This window comes from Xyrauchen texanus, chromosome 5 (assembly GCF_025860055.1).
Source record: "Xyrauchen texanus isolate HMW12.3.18 chromosome 5, RBS_HiC_50CHRs, whole genome shotgun sequence".
Taxonomy (NCBI): domain Eukaryota; kingdom Metazoa; phylum Chordata; class Actinopteri; order Cypriniformes; family Catostomidae; genus Xyrauchen; species Xyrauchen texanus.
Window position 1 is genome coordinate 17,196,572 of NC_068280.1, and position 15,864 is coordinate 17,212,435.

The 15,864-nt window shown below is 44.9% G+C and overlaps 1 protein-coding gene across 4 annotated transcripts in view; it reads right to left on the minus strand.

Annotated features, from left to right (window-relative positions):
* Nucleotides 1-476: 476 nt before the first annotated feature.
* LOC127643433 (serine/threonine-protein kinase DCLK2-like) overlaps nt 477-15,864 on the minus strand; it is an 86,506-nt gene continuing 71,118 nt past the window's right edge. For 3 of the 4 annotated variants that reach the window (XM_052126184.1, XM_052126183.1, XM_052126182.1), the window contains 3 exons: nt 14,963-15,043; nt 14,255-14,368; nt 477-1,912 (listed from right to left, as the gene is read on the minus strand). In XM_052126184.1, the coding sequence (XP_051982144.1) occupies nt 1,592-1,912; nt 14,255-14,368; nt 14,963-15,043 (516 nt within the window). In that variant the 3' untranslated portion in view covers nt 477-1,591. Of the gene's footprint in view, nt 1,913-11,930; nt 12,014-14,254; nt 14,369-14,962; nt 15,044-15,864 lie in introns of all 4 variants that reach the window. The other variant, XR_007970518.1, reaches the window with a different exon arrangement.

Sequence of the window (15,864 nt, forward strand, 5' to 3'; positions counted from 1 at the left end):
CTACTAGCACAGGTGACTACTCTCCATTTGATAAAGTTAGTAAAATTGCTGTAGGAGTTTTTTTCAGTTGCCCTCGCACTTTCAGTGCTTGGGCCCAAATAATAATGATCCTTAGAAGAACAATAGGGTTTCCGTATTTTCAGTGCTTGGGCCCTAATAATAATCCTTAAAAGAACAATAGGGATTCCACACTTTCAATGTTTGGGTCCTAAAAAAGGACATTGAACTAAGAAGCACTCAGTGTCTTTTTTATTTATAAAACAAATGTGGTGTTGCAGTTCTTGCTTCGGCCAACAGATGGCAATTTAAGACTGCAGCTGTTTTAACACTGAAAAAAGAACCTTCCCAGTTTCTAGTTACTTTAAAGAACGTGTTACGTTGATAATAAATAAAAAATATGCCAATTTTAAAGAGAGAGAAGCAAGAGTAAACAATAAGACAAGGACAAATAACAATAAGAGCATTTTATTGGATTTTCTTTTGACTATTGTGATATGATGATAAAGAACACTAACAGAAAATTACATATTTAAACATGTATTTTAGCCTTCCAGAGATGATACAGGATATTGCCAAACAGATCCCTAGTGTGCTTGAAGCATCAAATACTGTACATGGCTTGGGGCCATATTTCTCAAAACCTTCAATACATCAAAAAAAATAAGCATACATTTTGTAAAGCAGAGCATGATACCTACCAACATAAATAACAATTTTTATCACAGTTTTGTATGTATAGAAACGTTTTGGGAAATCAGAACCAGGGTGAGCACTGTGAAAGGACTGAGAAAACAACAGAACTAGTACATAAATCAATAGACGACACTATTGCGTCTCTTGGCTCCATAGCGACAGAGAAATCAAAACATCGTGCACTTAATGCCTTTGACTTGACAATATCAAACTACAATTTCACATTGTTTCTAATCTGTACAAATAAGTTACAAAAAGAAGAATTCCTACAGATTTCTTGCTTTGCTGGCTCATATGAAGGCAACTCTAAACTACTGCAAAATTACTCCAGAACACAGAATTGCTAGGTGCACCCTCTTAAGAAAACACACTCAGCCCCATACCCAACAAAAGGTAGATTGCTTTCTTCTGTGTTGCAGTAGAATAAAAATTCCAAGCAGTCTATCTTCAAACATACTATATACTCAATGAAAAGAGAACATAATTTCAAGTTTCAGCAGGACAAGTTTCTTGCCAGTTTCAAAAAGTTTTTTTCAGTAGCATCTTCAATCCAGCAGTGGCCACCCTACAAAAGCAGAGCACAGTATTTTTGATATCCAAAGCAGAGGGTGGCCTTTCAAAGCACCTATACACTGCACAATCAATCACACATAAAGCCCTCAAGCCCACTCTGGAAGCCATTGATGGGTGTGCCAAACTGGAAGCAGGAAGGTTACAGAGTCCTGAAGACAAGCATGTGACCACTACACAGACACTTCTGACCATGCTAGGATAGGTAGAATGTATATACAAAGATTTGCAGGGTTGCTATTTATTTATTCATGTATTTATGTATGAATGTTTGGGTTTGTCTCCTTTTCATATTGTTTTCCCAAAAGTAGAGCAGTAGTCTAGTGTGCTATTCTTCCTCTGGATAAGCCTTGGTGGCCTCGGCTTCAGAGTTGTGCTGGGGGAAGGGGGGTGGGGACAGAGGAGATGGGGGTAGACGTGGGGCAGAGGAAGGAGAGGGCAAAGGCTGAACTGATGGTGCGCTAGGGGTTGTTGAGGCTAACGGCTTAATGGGAGGAGCACTCTTGGAGTCCTCTGATTGAGAGGACGACCGTGTCCTGTAGGAGCCTCTTCTCTCTGGGTGGGTGGAGGATGGGCTCTTTCCTGGAGGGGAATTGTGGTCCTGACAATGATGAGAAAGCTGGATGGTTTCCTTATCTAGAGCCGTGTTCTACAGGAGAGAGACGATGTTCATGTTAATGTTCACATGTGCATTGAGGTGCACCCATCCAAAAACTGGGAAAATAAAAAATTTAATATAATTAAGCATGGAAAGATCAGATGAAGTTAAGATCTGGGAGGTCAAAGGAGAGATCAAATCAAGCTTAAATATTCAACAAATGCAGCTTTAGTTTTGTTTCTTTCTTTTGCTGTCAGAGGAAGTACGTGTTTTATACCAAGCAGTGTCAGATACAGAACAGCATGTATGACCTGATTTCACTGAGTAGTCAGTATTATTGATCACCTCACAGGTGGAAGCAGACCACATAAGTGAAAGAGACTGTTTTAGCAAAGACTGACAGAAAATGGCAGAGAGTGAGAAAACACTACTGAAGTTCACTGTGGTATAAAAGCAACTCAAGAATTCTCTTGGTCTGCAAGCTGCCAATTTTCCATTGCTAGTATTTCCATTGTATTCCACTGACACAGGGATGGACTGGGACTAAAAACAGGATGGAATACGCTGGCCTAACACAACCCACAGCACATAATCCCCACTATATTTTTCACATATGCATTTAATCTAGTTGATATTTTAATGTTCAATTAAAATCCTGGGGGATTAGAACAATTTTAAATAAATTAAATCAAAGACTGTTTAGCACAAGAGCACTTGTATTAAAATTAATGGGAGAAATTAAAACGTCCAGTATTGCGGATGTAAAGAAGGAAGTCCCGCCTTACAGTTAAAAGAACCAACTACCTTTTAAATGCAGAGAACATGCATGCTCATTAACTGGACCAGCCTGGAAAATAATGTTTTTTAGTCTGTTCTTGATTTTTCTGCTGATTTGAAATATGTTCTTTAAACGTAAACTTCACCAACCAGTTTACATATTTCTAAGAATGTCATAGAATATCAATATATCAATAATTGATTGGCATGTTCTCAAATCGATATATTTTTGAGGCATTGATATATTAAAATTAACTGACATTTAAATTAGAAGCCCAATTTGCATATTTTCCAATACACTCAGTTGGCCTCTGTTTAACAGACTGGCGTATTAGAATTGGGAGACCACAAGAGGGTGATATACCATTTACTGAAGCACACACACATACAGGACTAGTAGAAGGGGCACAAGAGTCGGTAGACCAAAGTTACTACGGTTTTGAGGTTGATGAGTGTGTAGGTTTGTTAAACGATTAGAAATGGCGATGTTTATTATGCAATTTCTCTGTATGCAGGTATTTCATTCAAGCTGCTAAACCACAAAACGACATACTTGTAACTGAAAATACATTATGTAGGCTATATGAAAGATACATATAAACAATATATAATCCAGTAGTGGCTAGAGTAAATAATCTTTGTCCATTGATAATGATTTTGGTCTAATTTAATGGAAACCTATGCAAATTGCGCTCCATATCACTTCATAATGTTGACTCTGAGCGTTGACGGTGTGTGTGTAACTTTGTAGAAAATAATTGTAAAAATGTTTAGAACACGCCATGTCATCCGCCAGACACGTCCTGTGTACAACCCCCTTGAGAAATATGTTTGGAGAGAGAGCGACAAATACTATTCTGCAATGTGCAGGCCTATTTATAGCTGAAAAAGTCCTGATATACTGTATATCGATAATCAACGCGGAAATCTTCCGATTATCAATGCGTGAAAAAGGCATCGATCCCAATCCCAAGCCTCTAGATTTTGCTCCTTCTCCGTTCAAGTATAGAAGCTGCACTTTTATGCAGCTTGTATCCATAGCTGCCCGGGAGCAATCCAAAGATGGCCACCGAGAGGACTGACTTGCCTTGAAAGGGACATTGATTCAATACACTTTATTTGTATATTATAACGATATTATAAGTCATTCATTTTCACTGAAATGATCACGGAATATAGGTGCCTTCAAAACAAATGGGTATTTGTTTTCTGTTTCCTAAAGTTATCCTTTTCCAAAGTAAGAGGTACTAGAGAGCGTTTTTTTTTAATGTGAGTGCTGTCAATTTATACATTGTTTTAATCCTGATTAATCGCATAATTTTTCACAGTTAATCTCAATAAACACAGATTCTGATAAAGCTGAAATTTGACTCTAAATATACTTCTTATCCTGTTAAAATGCACTTATTTTATCTTAGGAAAGAAAACAAAACAATGTCACAATAATGCTTTATTCAAATTTTCCAAACAAAGCCTTCCACAGTATAAATATAGAAAGGCACTAAAATAGCACAAATTCAAGAAACATTAACGTTTCTAAAAGTCTAAGTGGAAGATTGACTATTTGAAAAACTAGTTCGCCAAAGGTTGTTGCATATTCATAGCAATTAGCATAAAATCTCTAAAACTCTCATCCTCCACAATATCAAATGAAGAGCATTTGATATTGTCAGAAGTAACTGATGGGCACAAGGAAAATATAGAGGGACAATGCACCCTCCCCGGTCCAGCCTTAATCGGTTTTATTTTGCAAAGTAATTTTTTTTTTTACATCTTTATTTTACCAGGTTAGTTTCTTCCAAGAGAGACCTGGCCAAAATGGCATTGAATTGTCCTTCGGTCCGGATCTGGACCGGAGTCCACCAACTGAGTACCCCTGCACTAGTGTTTGTAATAGGTTTGCTGAAGAACATTCCAAGAAGAAAGAGAAGCAAATGAAAAAGCTTTCATTCCATATTTAATCCTCACATTAGGGACTTGAACATAAAATATATAATCTGAACAATCACGAACGCATATGTGGGCATCAAACCTATAAATGCGTTGAAAATAAAAGTGTACCAATAAGACAGACTACGTACATTGATTTAGCTATGGCAGTCTTGGATCCACCACTGTGGCTAAGGTCACATCCACACTAATCCGTTTATGTTTGAAAACTACTGTTTTTAGTTTCCTATTGTAATTTTTTCTAGTGTTTGTGGTATACGAAATTCTTGTGTGGATGAGAGGTGTAAACACGAATACATTTCCATTTGTAACTTCTTCATTTACGCCTCTTAGCCACACTAGGACTGCAAAAACATTATCTAGGTGTGCATACTCACCAAACGAATGGCTCACCAAAAAAGTCATAGTGCTCCCCATGTGGCCAGTCCATCCCTTCATTGACAATTCTTTTAAGGAAAAATGGTATCTTCAGTGGTGTACTGTCACATTCTCCCAGTTCTGGTTTAAGGGTGTATGTGTATAAAGACAGAGGCGGGGAGGGATGAGCATAGCAGCTAGTGTTAGTACATACCATTGCCTTGGAGCTAGTCAGAGGATAGCAATGCCATGGGGAGAGCAGAAGCAGAGGACAGAGACTAGTCTTACTCACAGAGCACATACAGCACAAATTCATACACAGCATTATAACATAAGAAACATCTAGGTTACGTATGTAACCTCCGTTCCCTGATGGAGGGAACGAGACGTTGTGTCAGAGAAGCGACACTGGGGTCTCTCTTGAGTGCCGATATTCACCTCTGAACTATGAAAAAAGGCCAATGAGAGTTGGCAACCAGTATTTGCATGTCCCGCCCCCGGACATACGGGTATTTAAGCAGCGCAAATACGGGAGTTCATTCAGGATTTTTCTGAGGAGCCGGAAATGGTCCGGCCACAACAGTGGCTCGGCTCAGCGACGTGGCAGGGGAGACACAACGTCTCGTTCCCTCCATCAGCGAACGGAGGTTACATACGTAACCTAGACGTTCCCCTTCTATCGCTCTCTCCACGTTGTGTCAGAGAAGCAACACTAGGGGTCCACTTATAAAAGCGCCACGCGCTGAGCCATGTACGTGAACTGCTGATACAGGAGCGAGCAGGTATTCTTACGTGCAGGACGACCAACTGTATCAGGCTGCACGTACCCTTCCCCAATGCCCCATTTAAGCCATCAGGATTCCTTATCGTTACCCTGGAGGGGGGAACAAGGTGCTGGCTGCCAACCTGGGAACGGGCCAAGCCTGGCCGGGCCTCTTTTCTCTCTATGTTTCTCGCATAGAGCAACTAAGACCGGGGCCCTTACACGCATTGAGGGAAGGGGGTCTTAGCCCTTATTCAGGGCGGAGAAGACCCTGCGGAGGCCACGCCTACCCGAGAGGGGAGGCAAGTTTAAGTGGCAAAACCATCAAAGGCCTGACTTAGGGCCTATGTGGAAAAGTCGGTGCGGTGGTGGATCCAGCCTATAGAGGGGGGAACATACAGCATGGCAACCGAGGCAGCCATGACTGCCTAAGGGAAGTACGGGAGTCCACTCGCCAGAGGGGACAGAACCGTGGCGTTACACACAGGGGGAGTCCGAAGGAGGCCTTACCTGTGGAGCACCTATACCAGTGCAGGGTAGCTTGCGGTACCCTTCTGAAGGCGCACTGTTTCCCCTGGTTAGGGGGAAGGTTGCTAGATGCAAGCGATTCACCCGGTCAGATCGTGGGCGAGAGAACACGGGACGATACTGACTCAACTCGGAGATTGTAGAATCTCGCGAAAGTGTTCGGTGTTGCCCAGCCCGCTGCTCTACAAATGTCTGCTAGGGCAGTGCCCCTAGCCAGTGCCCATGAGGACGCAACACTCCTGGTGGAGTGGGCTCGGACCCGCAAAGGGGGGGGGCACGGCCTGGATGTGATAAGCCAGGTAAATGGCGTCGACAACCTAGTGGGTGAGTCTCTGCTTGGAGACAGCATTCCCTTTCTGCTGTCCCCCAAAGCAGACGAAGAGCTGCTCAGAGCATCTAGTGCTCTGTGTGCGGTCCAGGTAGATACGTAAGGCACGTACTGGACACAGCAGTGAAAGGGCTGGATCTGCCTCCTCCCGGGGCAGTGCTTGCAGGTTCACTACCTGATCCCTGAAGGGTGTGGTAGGAACCTTGGGCACATAGCCCGGTCGCGGTCTTAGGATCACGAACGTGTCTGCCAGGTGAACTCCAGGCAAGCGTCGCTAACACAGAACGCATGCAGGTCCCCGACCCTCTTGATGGAAGCGAGCGCGATCAGCAGGGCGGTCTTGAGAGAGAGGGCCCTGAGTCCAACTGAGTCAAGTGGCTCGAAGGGGGGTCTCTGGAATCCCGTAAGGACGACCGAGAGATCCCAGGAGGGGAACAGGTTAGGCCGGGAGGGAGCTATCCTCCGGGCACCTTTTAGGAACCTGACGATTAAGTCGTGCTTACCAAGAGACTTTCCATCTACCGTGTTGTGGTGGACCGCGATAGCGGCGACATACACCTTGAGGGTGGAGGGGGACAGCCTCCTCTCCAGCCTCTCCTGAAGAAACACGAGCACTGACCTAACTGCGCACTTCTGTGTGTCTTCGGCTTGGGAAGAACACCAGTCCGCGAACAGACGCCACTTTAGGGCGTAAAGATGCCTGGTAGAGGGGGCTCTGGCTTGATTGATTATATCTACGACGGCAGATGGTAGACCGGCTAGATCTTCCGCATCCCGTCCAGGGGCCAGACGTGGAGGTTCCAGAGGTCTGGGTGCAGGTGCCAGAGCGTGCCCCGTCCCTGAGAAAGAAGGTCCTTCCTCAGGGGAATTCGCCAGGGAGGGGCTGTCGTGAGGAGTGTGAGGTCCGAAAACCAAGTCCGGGTAGGCCAGTAGGTGGCTACCAGAGTGACTTGCTCCTCGTCCTCCCTGACCTTGCATAGCACCTGTGCAAGAAGGCTCACTGGGGGAAATGCGTACTTGCGCAGCCCCATGGGCCAGCTGTGTGCCAGCGCATCTGCCCCGAGGGAAGCCTCTGTCCGGGCATACCAGAGCAGGCAGTGGGAGGTTTCTTGGGAGGCAGACAGGTCTACCTGAGCCTTGCCGAACCGGTCCCAAATCAGCTGGACCGACTGGGGGTGGAGTCTCCACTCTCCGCCGGGCAAGCTTTGTCTTGACAGCGCGTCCGCCATCACATTGAGGTTGCCGGGGATGTGAGTGGCGCGCAGTGACTCCAGTCACTGCTGAATCCATAGGAGGAGATGACGGGCGAGCTGTGACATATGGAGAGAGCGTACTCCGCCTTGGCGGTTTATGTAGGCTACGACCGTGGTGCTGTCTGACCTGACTAAGACGTGTTTGTGCCGAATTATCGGAAGAAACTTCTGCAGGGCCAGAAAAACAGCCAGCAGCTCTAGGCAGTTGATGTGCCAGCGCAGTGCCAGCGCAGCGGGCCTGTCTCTGTCCCCTCGCATCTTCACGAAATCTGCGACTTTCGTGAAGATGCGAGGGGACAGAGACAGGCCGAAGGGGAGGACTTTGTACTGATACGCCTGACCGTCGAACGCGAACCGTAGGAAGGGTCGATGTCGAGGGCAAATTGAGACGTGGAAGTACGCCTCCTTCAGGTCTACCGCTGCGAACCAATCTAGATGCCGGACGCCAGATAGAATTTGTTTCTGGGTGAGCATTTTGAACGGGAGTTTGGACAAGGTCCGATTGAAAACTCGCAGGTCCAAGATCGGTCGTAAGCCGCCGCCTTTCTTGGGTACAACAAAGTAAGGGCTGTAGAAACCCTTCTTCATTTCGGTTGGAGGGACAGGCTCTATCGTGTCCTTTAATAGAAGGGAGGCGATTTCTTCGCGCAGGGAATGGGCATGTTGGCCGTATACTGCGGAAAAATGTACGCCCACGAAGGGGGGCGGAGACCTGGCAAACTGAATTGCGTAACCGAGTCGAATGGTCCGGTGCAGCCAGCGTGACGGGTTGGGCAGTGAAAGCCACGCCTCTAAACTCCGTGCTAGGGGCACCAAAGGGACGGGTTTTTGGGCGTACCGGCGGGCTTCGCAGCGGTGTGGAACAGGTAGCGTGGCGTCAGGAGGCAACGTGGCGTCCCGAGGCTCTGGTGCTGAGAATAAACTCAAAGCACTTACCTTGCTCCGCGCACCCGGCAGGGGGCGGGTTCGTGACTGAGGAGGAGGTCTGATGCTGGCGTCCTCTGGACTCGTCTGAACCGGCCGGCCGGGGAACAGTCGTGGGGCTGCAGGTGGGGACACCGCGTCCATGGAGCCGGGACTGTTGAGGCCTGAAAGCAGAGTGCCGTGAGAACGGCATTTGCGGGCCATATGCCCCAGAGACAAAGGAAATAGCTATTTTATTGAGAATCTGGGTATCGCAGCCCCCGTTAAGGGGTGCGGCAAATGAAAAAACAAAGGATTCTCCTCCTGGCCCTCCACCGGGGGACGGAGCGGTCTTACCACCTCTGGAGCTAACTTCTTGGACTCTGGGTGCGTTGTCTCAGGAGCGCCTGGGAGCCTTCCGGGTCCTCGAGGGGGTCCGTGAGACAGGGGGCGTGCGCTTCACGCGGTTTGCTCGACAATGGGGCTGAGAGCTGGGCCCGGGTTGAGGCGGAGCAGGAGCTTGTCTTCTGGCCGCGGCAGGACGCCCTCGGCGAGCAGACGGGGCATGGGCCATGGCGGCAGGCTTGCGGCGAGGCATGATGTGAGAGATGGCCTCCGTCTGCTTCTTTACCGTGGAGAACTGCTGGGCAAAGTCCTCGACGGTGTCGCCGAAGAGGCCGAACTGGGAGACAGGGGCGTTGAGGAAGCGAGTCTTGTCGACTTCACGCATCTCGACCATGTTCAGCCACAGTTGACGTTCCTGGACCACTAGCGTGGCCATCGCCTGCCCGAGCGCTTGCGCTGTGACCTTCGTCGCTCTCAGGGCGAGGTCGGTCGCTGAGCACAGTTCCTGCAGCGTGTCGGGATCAGGGCCACCCCTGTGCATGTTGCGAAGTGCCTTGGCTTGGTGGACCTGCAGGAGAGCCATGGCATGCAGGGCGAAGCGGCGCGTCGGTGGCGCTGTAGGCCTCGCTGTCAGCGAGGAGGTTGCTCTACAGGTCCGGGAAGGGAGTGCAGGCGACCTCGCCAGGTGGTAGGGGTACCGGGGCATAGATGGATCGCAACCGCCCTATCCACCTGGGGAATCGCCGGCGTACCCGTGGCGCGCTCCGCCGTCGAGGGTGGCGAGGGCGGATGAGCCTGTGGCGGTGTGGCGAGTGGAGAGGGGTGCTCTCCACGAAGGCGTCAGCTCGTCATGCACTTCGGGAAAAATGGAACCGGGGCGAGGCTGTGGCGGCGCGCAGACCCCAGGAACCAGTCATCCAGCCGTGATGGCTGTGGGGAGGATGGAGGGTTCCAATCCAAGCCCACGCTGTTGGCTGCCCGGGAAAGCATGTTGGACATCTGTGCGTCAGCCTCAGCCTGGGCGTGCAAGCCCGAAGGCGGCAGCCCAGGGGAGTCCTCTGCATCAGATGCCGCACCCTCCGATGTTGCGGCGAGCTCATCGGGTTCCATCGCAAGAGGGTCGGCTGACTGGCTGTGAGGCCAGTCGCCGCCGCCTCGAGCACGGACGGGAATCAACGAGCGTGCTGGGGCACGGGTGGTCGGAGGGGGCGTACCTGGCGGAGCTGCACCCGCAGCCATCCCCAAATCGCCTCCATCGCCAGCCGCATCGTCCTCAATCCCGTGGGAAGAAGGAGCAATACGGGGGGCGGGTGGAGTGGCTTGCTCACGGTTGTAAGCAAGCCGCGACCGCAACGTTGTCATGGTCATGTTCTCGCAGTGAGAACATGAACCATCCACAAACGCAGCCTCGGTGTGATCGCTACCCAGACACACGAGACAGCGCCTGTGGCCATCGGAAGAGGAGAGCACTTTACCGCATCCAGAAACAACACAGGGGCGGAAGGGCATCTTTATAAAGACGCGTCCTTAAAAGGACGTTCAACGCCGCTGTGTTTTGCTCTTTTAGAGGAAATTACTCTTTTAAATAAAATCACTCTTTTAGGAAAAAACTCATGAGAGTTTTTAAATCTGCACTGTCGATCGCCTAGGGGCAGGAATGCACAGCCGTGCAAACAGGAGAAAGCCGCTGTTGTGCGCCGTGGAATCCAACAGTTATGCAGCAGAGGGATGACAGGAACTCGGTGTGTAGTATGCAGCAGTTGCAGACACGACCATCGGCTCCGAAGAAATTTTCTGAATGAACTCCCGTATTTGCGCCGCTTAAATACCTGTATGTCCGGGTGCGGGACATGCAAATACTGGTTGACAACTCTCATTGGCCTTTTTTCATAGTTCAGAGGTGAATATCGGCGCTCAAGAGAGACCCCTAGTGTCGCTTCTCTGACACAACGTGGAGAGAGCGACAGAAGGGGAACTCTTAACATTTCAGCTGAGAGACATTTAACAGGGAATACATCAGAAACATCCAGTCTTAAACTGGGACATATTTTATTAAAGAAAGCCACTTAAATTGTGATCTGTTGTTTTCTTTATTATGTTCCTCAGCTGTGATCAAAATTAATGAAGCTAAGAGAGCAGGAAAAATTACTTAATAATTAGAAAAATTTTGCTGCTCAGAATAATACATATTATATATAATACATAATACAAAATACAGTATTTTGTTAAATATTTCATCCAAGGCAATTTTTTGTGCATAATTATTCTTTTCTCTCTCCCTCACGGTTATTTTGCAATAATGACCAACTGACTGTAGTTTATTCTTTGCTTTTAGCACTTGGCCAGAAGGTAGCTGCTTTTCACAATCTCAAACCACTTTCCTTCAAATCTTTATTCAATTTGAGGACATTGGCAGCTGCAATGAAATAGACCTTTTCTGGATGTTGTGACAGTGAGAGAGAGACTGTGTGTGTGTGAGAGACAGAGAGAGAGAGAGAGAGAGAGAGAGAGAGAGGCCGTCAGATTGCAGTGTTAATATCCCAAGCAGTCACTAATGCATGCATTCCAATACAAACCTTGAGAGCCCAGAGAGAAATATTCAAAAGTAATGCTCAACAAATATAATATGGCACATATTCTTACAGCAATAAAGTATTCCAAAGAGCCACCATGAACATGAAGTGGAATGCGAAGATGGGTTGGAGACTGAAAATGGTTATTTTTTAGAATTATTAGCAAGACAGCAAATGTTGCAAAACCAGTGAGAGTAAACGAGAGGCAGTCAGATTGCAGAGCCTTCTAGATTTTAATCAGATATTAGAGCTGAAGCTTATCAAAAGTAGGTTTAGGTTTGGAGTCAAATACCAAATATCCAGTGCCAGACATCACCTTGGGTCTTGGGAGTGCAAGAGGGGGGTGTGGGTACAGCCCTGCCCTTATAGTTCAAACTGTCAAATGAGATTCACATCAGTACATATTCAGGCTGAGAGTCCACACTGCTGCATTTTCAAATGATGTAGTGCATTACCGCAATATGACTCATAAAAAAGGCCATTCGATTTTTAAGCGTTTAAAGGGAAAATTAGGCCATTTTCACATATACATAATGCTGTTAATTTTGATAAAATTGCTGATTGAGAGGCCATACTATAACTACTGTAATAGAACTACTCAGAAATGTTATAATAAAATATATTATTTTACGGAACTGACCCCAATTATAGTGAGACCAAATTGAAAATGTGGAATTCGAAATATAATTTAAACCTGGAAATAAGTAGGTATGTAAATCCATTAAAAAGTTTAATCAAATGATTTACAAGATCTGCTGAGTAATTAATCATATTAATCACAATTAATCACATATCAATATTTGCTTAGAAAGCAAATAAAAATAATTCAATACAAAATATTATGTTTAATAAATTTAAATATAATATACCTTATAATAAATTTAATCATTTAGATAATTAAAATACATTACATCGTTGTGGCAGATAATTAAATAATTGATTAGATTATACAAAAAGTGGCTTTGGATGGAAGTACATTGTCTATTTCAATATCATTGAACATAAGCCTATCATTGGCCTACAAATCTTTAATCTGTCCAAGATAGACTTATTATCAGGGCTATTCTAAGGATGTGTCTGTGTGCATATGCATCAGACTCTTTTGAAAAGCCTCACTTTGGTTTGCTGCATCATAAACACAGTGTTTTGCATTTGGAGTAGCGCTCCGTGCAGCTGTGTTTGAATGCAAGAACGTGGTATCATCTGAAGTGTAAACGCTAATCCGTCCTGTATGCATCCATCAGCAGTAGGGCACCACCCCACACCTGTCAATCAACCGCTGACCTAAAACAAGAGTTTAAACGTTGCCGTTTATGAGCGGCTTTAAAGAAAATAGCCATCCAATTGGAAAAATAAAAAAAGCGGATACATACATAATCACGAGAGTTTGTCGGATCTTCTTCAGTGTGCCCGATATCAACACAGTTGAGAAGCACAAACATCTGAAGCTCCTTTAATACAGGTAATTCAATAAAATAAAGGATAATTCTGCTTGACATGTTACGTTTGTTCTTAGATTAAACTATACCGCATCTGGGAAAAACAGAGCTGTTTTTTTTTAACTTTGTCTTTTTATGCGCTTTAATATCATATAGTAACACACTGACATAGTGACTGATGTATGTCGTCATGAAACAGAGACCCTCGCCTCCAAATCCGAACACAAGGGGTCACAGTAGACACATTTAAGTGACCAGGTGTAAACAGTGATGTGTCTCACCTGACCACATGTGAGACATCTTAATACCAGTTTTAAATGGAGTGTGGTTTGTTGTCTATACAGCTGTGCATTGCCTTTTCAGCTTGAGTTGTGCTTACTGCCCCCTGCTGACCAGGACTCATAAAACATAAAGGTGAACAGTCCTAATTACAGTCTGGGGGGCATGATTAATTGCGTAAATGTGTTTAACACATTATTTGTTATATAATTAATCGCACTGAATTAATACATTAAAATCGGCAGCAACTTCACGTGGTGTTCCATTGCACTGTTTCTAGTATGAAGAAGGAAATTCTGACTATCCAAGCTGAATGGAATACAGCATCAAGGCTATCAGTAGGGTGTATGGTGCAGTGTGAACACCATCACTTCCTGCCAAGTCTTACAGGGACAGGAAATTAGGTCACATTGGGATGGGAATTTAATAAGACATGAAGATGAAAATGTCTGTAAATGCTTCACCTATGACTCCCTCTGAGGCAGAACTCATAAGAACACTCTGCTAACCAATGAAAGGATTATGAGTTGTTCTGCCTTAATCAGACAGCCACTATCCCACATCCAATGAAAGTTCTGGGGCCAATGTGCTCTGCAGCCTTTTCTAATTTCATAGCTCTGGCATATTTTGTGCTTGCTTAAAAATATTAGAGATTTGACAGTTATGTAACTCTCTGTGGGAGACAAATTGATTGATTAGACGCAAGTTTCTGTTGTACATAGTGGCTGTAATTTCAGAGACAGCTATGCTTGGGAATTATGTGTAATCCAAGTATTAATCATTAAGGACCGAGAGGATGAAAATGGTCAAATTTAAAGTCTAGTGTATAGTGGGCTACAACAGCAACAGTTATGATATGCATACTGTATCCCAAATGTGTGTGTGTGTGCATGCTCACCATAATAACAGAGACTCCAGGGGTTGTGTTGCTCTGTTTCTCCACAGAGTTAAAATGCTTTTTGAGTTTACCTGCCACCTCCATCTTCATATTGTTTTCCATTGCAGCATCCTCCTGTTGGTTATTAGAGTGCATTAGTATATGCCATTTACTGTCCACCAGAGCAGTCGGAATACATTTTAGCTGTCAGTTTCAAACTTGTTTCTCTGGTTTATTCCACTTCTGAAGTCCCAAACTGAGTACCTGAGCTCTTTCACTGGATAGATTGCAATACCATATACTGCATTTCCATCTACTGGAAATATTTGGAAACCATACCCGTTCTACAAAATAATGATTGCAATATTCGCTGCTTCTTTATTATATGTTTTTGTGTAACCTCAACACTGCTAATTTATCATTTCAAGACAAACACAGGCATAATAAACCTGCTAATATAGAGTGAATTGCTCATGTGGACATTTAATTACTCACAGGACCATGTGCATATATACAAAAGTTTTATACAATATTTGAATAATTAAATATGTAAGTAACACCACTTGTGCCCCCAATCCTGTTACTCAATATGCAATAATGTCTGAAATATAACATTTGCTTCGTCAAGTATTTTGATATTTTAGTGTACAGCATCATCTAATTGCACGATGCTTACATAAAAATATCAACTCAACACAACACAATACCCATCCACAAAAACACATTTACCGTGACCCAGGGATGAGAGAGCACATCCTCTGCAGTGTATCTGGCTTCCACGTTCACCTGCAGCATGTAGCAGATCAACTCCTATGACAACACATGATCAAATATTAGATGATCAGATAATATTTTTCATAATTTTAAGAATGCACAGATGCACAGGAAACGAATACCTGAAGATAAATAGTTTTGCACTAAAGCTAGGCATTATGATGATTTAGGATTTCATGTGATCATTGCAGATACTTCAATGCCTCTAAACTACAAACACTGGCAAAGGGCCATTTAAATATTTGTATTAAATGTTTTTTGAAAACTGAAAACAAAAAAGGGCAAATTCACCAAACAGTTGCGCCACTTTTGCGTGACCTGCATCTTATTCACTAACCACTCACAATCACGTTTAGCAGGCGCAATCATGCTAAAATCGCACTGCGTCGTCAATATTGCCATTCCTTTCCATGCAAACAGGCTTCCTTTCTATGTAAATTAGGCTCATTAAAGATAACGCTTCATTCACAAAACTCAATTTCCCAATTTCCCCTCTCTGGGGAATTCAATTCACATGTGCTAATACCGCCCAATAAGTTAGTAAAATAAATAGTATTTAATTGCAGTAGTAATTAATCAAATACTCATCAAATGACGTTGAAGAGCATTATAACCTGTCTGGATTAAAGTGATGCTGTTCAGTCCCAGCAGGGTGGGTCAAATATGGTGGTCTGCATCATCCTCTGGTATATTGCATTCAACAGCGATTTTGTGGGTGTGTTTGTGCTGTTGCCTGATCTGCATAATTCCTTTAGTGAAATGGATTAGCGTATGCAAAAAGTCAGCACTCTTGGCGGGGGCAATTCATTCTTATTGAATCTGCCCCAAAATCGAAATCACAATGATCTCTTTAAATT